At 40.3% G+C, this 8,685-nt stretch overlaps 1 protein-coding gene across 1 annotated transcript; it reads left to right on the forward strand.

The window, feature by feature from the left end:
- The first annotated feature begins 314 nt into the window (after window positions 1-314).
- On the forward strand, window positions 315-4,317 carry LOC146487025 (uncharacterized). The gene has a single exon (XM_085091625.1). The coding sequence runs from the start codon at window positions 403-405 to the stop codon at window positions 1,060-1,062; it is 660 nt and encodes a 219-aa protein (XP_084947751.1). The 5' UTR covers window positions 315-402; the 3' UTR covers window positions 1,063-4,317.
- The last annotated feature ends 4,368 nt before the right edge of the window (window positions 4,318-8,685 follow it).

Genomic DNA, 8,685 nt, shown 5'->3' on the forward strand with positions numbered 1-8,685 from the left:
CTACCGATAGTGTCGCACAATATAGTTTTTTTGCAGGTTGTGACTGTACCCACTGTACTGATGACCTTTGAGTGCAAGCGGTACAGGGTTACTGAGGCGGCCGTAGAGAATTACCGCGTTATAAGACTTTGTTACCCTGTGAGCAGTCTTATAACGCGTTTAAATTCTCAACGGCCTTATGTAATCCAGTACCGCTTGCACTTAGGCCATTGTCCCACAAGTGAAGCGAGCTTGGGTTGCCTGTGTTGTACCAAGTTATCCCACGATCCTCCCCGTGGGGTTGTCCTCCCAGGTTGGGAGGGGGTGAGGTGATTTTGTTCAATCCCGAGGAAAAATGGCGGCTTAACCGGCCTTCCCAGAGTGGCGGTTTGTTTACAGTCTGTCAGAAAAACAGAGGGAGAGATGTCATTACAAAGGCCCATAGGGTTGCTGCTTATCGACTTGCAACGGGCATTTGTGGATGGAATATGGCGAAGTTGTTTACCAGACGAGGAGGTTGAACCTATCAAGAAGAGCTTTGAAAACTGTGCACGCCTTCTTAGCTCTGGTTTGAGGAACATTCCTATTCTGATGACCCGTTGTCCTTTTGAAGGAAATGACTTCGAACTTCACGACAGTTTGACAACCGTAGTCGACAAAAATCAACGATATGTTATCAAACCCAGCACCTCTGTTATGCATGCTCGTGGATTTAGAGAGTGGGTGGAAGAGGAATTGCTCAAAAAAGGAATAAATACTTTGGTGATTGGCGGGTGCACCACGACAAGTTGTGTACGAGTAAGCTCGGTGAAGACACAGAAGGCTTTCGCTCGTAAAGGCCTTCAAGTTATCGTGGATTTACACTTGTGTGGGGCGAGAAAGCGTAATTACGTTCAAAGGTGTCCAAGTTGTTTAGAGTTGTACCTGAGGTTTAGTGACATTGATTCATCATGTAATCCTCGTTGTACTTGTGATGATGTCGGAGTTGAAATGGTCTCTCCTGTACAGAAAGCTGTGGAGTGCATGCGGGACGAGAACGTTCAGGTGCTGGAAACATTTGATTGGAAACCATATATGCTATGACTTTTTTCCGTTTGATGCAATGCAGCCCCACAATTATTATACTAATGGTGTGCCAGTACTGTACTTTTAAAGCCGTAGCTAAACGTTCCAACATTGTCAACAATATTTGTTGGTAACAATTTGTTGAGTGTGGGGCTAAACATCATTTCACATCAAGCCAACATTCATCCAACAAAAATTTTTGATACTTAAAACATCCTAGTATTATTGAACCAACAGATGTTGTAGAACAATGTTCGAATGTTTAGCCATGTAACTACAGGTGAGGCTAACAGGTGTATTCTCGTGGGATCTCATCCATCCAGAGTGGATATATTTAAGGACGGTGCCTACTTTTGTTACTGCGCATATGTTCTGCGCATCTCGAGATACTCGGGTTTCCTATGGGTGATGCCTACTAATACAGGGATATTTTTGGTCAGTTTAAAACTGCGCAGAAAAACCAGAACTCAGCAAGTGCTCTTGGTATCCAAAATGAAAATTGGGGGTACCCATGCATTTTTGAGAGATAATGAAGCTTCAATTCGAAAAAAAAAAAACACCATACATTGCTTTGAATTTTACGGCTTTTTAGAATAATTGTGGCTTAATTATTTCTAAAAAAATGCATGGTTACCCCTAATTTTCTTTTTGGATAATTTACAAAAGACCTTGCTAAGGTCTGCTTTTCGCGCATAGTCATAAACTGCGCAAAAATACTTCGGTATTAGTAGGCACTATCCTCAAAAATACTGGTTAGGTGGTTGAGTGCAGTGTTGAAAATGGAGCTGTCTGAAAATGCTAATGTTATAACAGTAATGTGTGTATGCTCTCCTGTGTATTTAGTTTTTCTAAGGGAACACTTTTCTCTTTGTGTGGACAGCCAAAACAACATGAAAACAATAGTGTGCATAGAAAACATGGTACATTTTGGGGGCTAAAATGCCATTTTCAAAGTTTTCCAGCTAAGTGTGGATGGGGCCTGAATTTCCTTATTGTTTTAGAGTCATTTTATACTGACTGTGAACTACTAAACAACATATTCACCAAAATAGAGGTGAATAGCAGTAAATTATTCATGACAAGGAAAATATCTACCAGTATTTCCTGACACTGAGGAGAGTATTTTAGTTTATTAAAAACGTGATCGTTGGATAAATTATACAATTCCAGGGTTTTGATTGGTTTAGCAGCCATGGTATATCAGCCATTATATCATGCCTGGGAAATAGTGACTATTAGTAATGGTAATTCTTGGTTTTCACTGTCACGCCATTGAAAAAAAATCGAAACCATTCCATGAATGAAGTCAAGAAATTGACATGGTATAGAAGATAAATAAATAAGGCATCTGTCCAAGTGTCAGGTCTGCGCGATATTCCCGACTTGAGTTATTTGACAAAATGTTCCACATAAATTTATAGAGCTAAGTATGGAGACGCCATGTTTGTGTCCCCCTGAGGGGCACAAACATGGCGGCCGGAAATAAGAAAAAACATCTGGAGTTCACTTTTGCCAGAAAAGATGTTTGTTTGCCCTTGTGAATTTTCGAATGTTTAGATTAATATTTCTCCTCAAACTTAAATTGTTTAGAATGCTGAAAATCACCCGAAGAGTCTTTTTTAAGATACGGAAAAGCTCTGTCACGGCCGTCCTCCTGATGTCACACACGATGGAAACTCGGAAATTGAAACTGTTCTATTTTCAAAAGGAAGCACGACATTGAGCTAAGAAATTGTGAACAGACATATTTTTAGGTAATCTTTCCTTGGATGAAGGTAAAAATTTTGTAGGCCTCGTGGTTTTGAATTCTAGAATTTGGTGACGTCATGTGAAAACCAAGAATAGGACTGAGTGGAGTACAATTCAGGGAGTAATTACGAGCCTGATTACCCCTGAATTGTACGACACGAAGTCCTATTACCAATTATTAATTGTGTCTGAATAAAAGTCACTGGACCAGTTAGTTTCCTCCATTTTTCTTTTCCAGTTGAAGCTGGACAGCTTACCTGGTCACAATTTTTTCATTGATTTTGATCGGTTATCATGTGTCATGTAGTTAAATTTCATTGGCTAGTGGCATTTGCTACTTGATTTTCATTGGTTCTTTAACTGTCCGATTTGACCTGTCCGATTACAAGCTTCTAGTTATCGGACAGGTCAAATCGGACAGTTTTGGAGTTACATAACAAAATTAAGCTATAAATATGGGCTGTTAAGAACCAATCATATTCAAGCATTTTGTTATTGACATAATTATACTGTTTTCTGGTTGTTCTTGCAAATTGAGATCAGCAAGATCTAGCAATATTTATTGGTTGCGCTTGTTGGATATGGTATGATTATAGCCAACGAGGTGCATGATATTCTCACACCACATCACTTATGGAATAATAATTATTCCATAAGTGATGTGATGTGATGTGAGAATATCATGCACCTCGTTGGCTATAATCATACCATATCCAACAAGCGCAACCAATAAATATTGTTAATTATACCAAGGCAGTGGATAGCCAGCCTCAATTAGTCAAGTTATTTCTGACAAATGGGCAACAAACTGCATGTGAATGGCAAATACAATCTGCAGTTTGAGAGGCCAATCAGAGTGCATAAAAAACCCTAACCATTGATTTGGTACATACTAAATACCTCTTACTTACTGAGTTTGAGGTCCATACTGTAAGTTATGGACCAAGTTTCTTCACGTTGATTTATGGCCCAAGTGTGAAGCGCACGGGCCATAAATGAACATAAAAAAAAGAGGATCTGTAACTTACAGTACAGACCGAGAAAATGAGGTTAGTAAGATATTTATTATATATCTGAGGTTAATCAGGCACGCAGGAGAGGAAAAGTTCAAATTTAGCAGGCCATACAATGAAATACGGCCCACAGAATTGACCAATCACCTTGCACGTACTGAGAGATATAATAATATGTTATTTCACTCAGTTATTTTGAATTCCATGCCTATTCAGACAGTGTGAACTTCCAAGGCCTGTTGAAATTAGTACCTTATCTCAACCTGTAACAAAAATGTATTGTGATGACTTTATCACACGAGTCTCCAGTAGCTGGAGTGGATATTTTCTGGAACCACACAATGTAGGTTCATTCAAACTGATACACTGAAGATATTTTATTTCACCTTTTAGACTCTAACAACTATTATTAGTGAAAATATTGCTTCCAGATCCTATCATATTTTAACTGTAAGAACTGAGTTTCCTTCTTGCAAGCTAAACATTAAAGCACACAACTGTTTTTACTGTACTTTAAGGAAAATGGATACTCAGCAATTGGTTTGCATAAAAAAAGGGCTCTGGGTGCACTCTCCCTCACTTTATTAAAAGAAAATATGGCCTTTTAAACAAACATAAAAATACAAAACAATGCTATGTATAGAAAGTATGGAAGCCAAATAGCAAAGGTGATAACTAATCAAATAATCACAAATGAACAACATAAATGAAGAGTAAGTGTAAATAGATGCTCAAAAGTATTGCCCATTTCCATATTTTCCAACACATCATGATGATGCAGAACATCAAAATATTGACTTCACCAAAGTCCTTTCCCACCCACTAATTATTACAGTATAAGCCCAATGCTGGACCAACACTCAGGGTATTTAAACAACTGAGGAGAAAGTGCTGCCTTTGTAATGACATCTGCAAACGGTTAGACTTTCTGGTCTTCTCGGATAAGGACAATAGACCTAAGTTGCAGTCTCACAAAACTTGTTCCTAATAATATGTGGGATGTTAAAGAGTCCACACGCTGTTTGAAAAGAGTCAACAGGATGTGTAGTCCCCGATGTGGTGGTCCATCTCTGAGGCTATCTCTATCTCTGATTTCATCTATCTTTCATATTCAAGCATGGGTTGGGTGGGTGGGTGGGTGAGATCAAAATATGGACTGCTAGTGGCTGTTTGTTGTGCCTTTACATGCTGACATCTGATCTCACCCCACAGAAGACTTGTAAACTGCCCTGAGACTACATAAAATTATGTAACTAAATTGGAGAATAGTGAAATGAAATGAACATAAAGGGAATCTGCTCACAAGGCAATTGTCCCCCACTCACAAACTAAGGGCCTGTTTATATCGATATTTATCTTTAACCCATTGTTTTGAACGTGTGATGTTACTAAAAATTTATGCTAAGTTGCTCAATTATTATGGAATTAAAAAGTTGAGTTGAACACATGGCCACTTTCAAGTAGTTGTTTATAATCTGCTGTTTTATTGCTGTGCAGGTGATATTTAACGACATTCCATAGTTCTGAAGCCTCAATAATTTTGTCCTGAAATAAAACAGCAGGCCAATAAGAGCAGCTGGCTGTAGCCACCACTTTTTGAGCTTTAGCTGTAAACCTATAGAGACAAAACAAGCAAAAAATTATCGGAAAGCCATGTCATACCAATTTCACAACAAGGACACACTACTAATTTTAAGCACTCTTTTGCTTTAGTCTCAGTGCATATTTTTCACACAAATATGATTCATACGCTGGGTTGACTGCTTCCACTGTAAGTCTATTTTGATCTCAAAACGTCGAATTGACGTCACGCGTGACCACTAAATTCCTATTTGTGATGTCTAGTCTCCCTCGCAGCCGTTTTTAGTGTCGTCACGCAAGGGTGTCTAGAAAACTCAGACCTAGAAAACTCAGACCTCAGACCTCAGACCTAGAAAACTCAGACCCCCCAATTCTGGAAAACTCAGACCTAGAAAACTCAGACCCCCTTCAAACTACATGTAGAAATCTCAGAAGAAAAAAAGGTTGGAAATTGGAATACATTTTCATTGCGGTGAAATATTATACGCTATATTTGTACAGTGTCTGCCTTTTATTATTTCACAACTAATTGCAAGGTAACGGGAAAGATAACAACAATGTTTCCTGTTTCGCCTCATGACACGGATTTGCTCTTTATGAGAATGAATCGACTGATTGGCATTTGTAAATTTCTAAAATAATAAAATATTTTATATTTAAAAGAATCACGGCTCGTGTCAAATTGTCTACAGTGACAATCGCCTCACTTGACAAGAAAACTCAGACCCCCCAATTCTGGAAAACTCAGACCTAGAAAACTCAGACCCCCCAATTCTGGAAAACTCAGACCCCCTTCAAAACTCAGAAAAATAAATAAACGTGAAGAGAGAATTAAGCAAAAACAGAAACAGGAAACCACCAAACCGCGCCAAAATGTCATGTGCTGTTCACGTCGCGTGACCGTCACACAAGCCACAGCCGACATGACAGTGTAAAATGATTTTTTAACACAATATGTCTTTTACAAACACTAAACATCGATTTTTTTGTTAGCACCAAACTGACACAATTTTAGTCCTTGAGATATTTAGGGGTATCATGATTTGGATTTTGCTTTATTCTCTCTTCGAATTAAAAAGCCAATTTCGTGTCACGAGACGACAGGAACGGAGTGTTGTTATCTTTCCCGTTATCTTGCAATAATAAAAGGCAAACACTGTATAGCGTATAAAAAAATGAATTCCATTTTCCAACCACGTTTATTTCTTTTTCCGAGTTTTGTTGTTTGAAGGGGGTCTCAGTTTTCCAGAATTGGGGGGTCTGAGTTTTCTAGGTCTGAGTTTTCCAGAATTGGGGGGTCTGAGTTTTCTTGTCAAGTGGGGCGATTGTCACTGTAGACAATTTGACACGAGCCGTGATTTTTTAAGTATAAAATATTTTATTATTTTAGAAATTTACAAATGCCAATCAGTCGATTTATTCTCATAAAGAGCAAATTCGTGTCATGAAACGAAACAGGAAACATTGTTGTTATCTTTCCCGTTATCTTGCAATTAGTTGTAAAATAATAAAAGGCAGACACTGTACAAATATAGCGTATAATATTTCACCGCAATGAAAATGTATTCCAATTTCCAACCTTTTTTTCTTCTGAGATTTCTACATGTAGTTTGAAGGGGGTCTGAGTTTTCTAGGTCTGAGTTTTCCAGAATTGGGGGGTCTGAGTTTTCTAGGTCTGAGGTCTGAGGTCTGAGTTTTCTAGGTCTGAGTTTTCTAGACACCCCGTCACGCAACGCTCCTCCCCACTTGGCTTGACGACTGCTACGCAGGCTAAAACTCTCGCTTCTAATACATCGATCAATCCACGTAGGCAAGTCAAAATTTAAGAGCAGTTCAATCAACCAATACACTTTAACATTACAAGAAATCGACTAGACATACCTGAAATTTGCCTTTAAGGAGACTCGCTTCTCTAACCGCGAAGCGCCATGTTGGATTTCTCTTCAAATGAAAATCCGACTTTACAACTGGCTATTAAATGTCCGCATCCAACATGCCTTTTGGACCGCACGCAAGACGCTTTTAAGGTGGAATAGAAGTGAACCTGCGCCACAGACCGTTGTTACCGTTGTTACCTTTGTTACTCTTGTTACCCTTGTTACCGGCCCTAGTAGGCCAGCCTGTTACACTTGTTACCTCTGTTACCCTTGTTACCCTAGTCCGGGCCCTAGCTTCGTCCGTTTTTTGGGGTGGACAAGCTTGCCCAACTGGCAGGATCTTTGGTTAAGGCGAAAGGTGGGCGTGCGAGAAGTTCTCGCCGATAACGCCGCTCGTTGTCGCAGGACGCCGGTAAAGCACATGCCAGCTGTGCAACAAGTTTGAGAAAGTGGAGAGATATGGCCGGAGTCGTCGACGACCTCGTACAACACCGAGTATCCTGGCTGGCGATTTTGTTGGGGTTTGGTGGCCTGCAGCGGAGGAGCAACAAGAATCGGCGCCGATTTTCGCAGCTCCGCCGACCACCAAACTCCAACTAGGCAGGGTAACCGAGGAGCACAAGCTGCGAGTCGAATTTTTCCCCTTGAGAAGTTTTACACAACGAGCGATATGAGTTCCTCAACAACTAGAGGTTTTCCATCTGATAAGACAACTGGAAGTTTTTGGAAACTTTGAGGAATTAACTGGGATGGATATCGAGGAACATCAGTCCACGCCGATGGACATCGAAGAAGCTGCATCCAGGCTGTTGAGGACGGACGAAAGTGGTTCCATGCCTGTAAAGATTCCACCAGGATCGATATCGAAGAAAATTAGTCCACACCGATGGACATTGGAGAAAGTGCATCCAGGCTGTTGAGGAAGGACGAAATTGCTGGTTTCAGACTGGTAGACGTGGAGGAGTCCACCGGCATGGATTTCGAGGAAAACCATTCCACGCCGATGGACATCGAAGAATGCGCATCCAGACTGTTGAGGAAGGAAGAAAGTGGTTTCAGGCTGGTAGACCTGGAAGAGTCCACACGGATGGATATCGAGGAAAACCAGCACACGCCGATGGAGATCGAAGAAGCTGCATCCAGACAGTTGAGGACAGGCGAAAGTGTCTCCATGTTTGTATCCACGCTGGTAAAAGTGGAGGAGTCAACGGAGATGGATATTGAAGAAAACGAATTCCGCGCCGGCTATGACATCGAAAAAGCTGCATGATCCCGTTGACGAGATCGAGATGGCTGTGAAAGAGAAGCTTCCTTGAAATATGTTTTTTTAGAGAACACTGACAAAGCTGTTTACAAAAGTAGGCGATTAAGTAATAAAGAGATCATTTGCTGTTAGACATCAGACAGTGAAGATCTGCAAA

This window comes from Pavona decussata, unplaced genomic scaffold, assembly GCF_977016875.1.
Source record: "Pavona decussata unplaced genomic scaffold, jaPavDecu1.1 SCAFFOLD_19, whole genome shotgun sequence".
Taxonomy (NCBI): domain Eukaryota; kingdom Metazoa; phylum Cnidaria; class Anthozoa; order Scleractinia; family Agariciidae; genus Pavona; species Pavona decussata.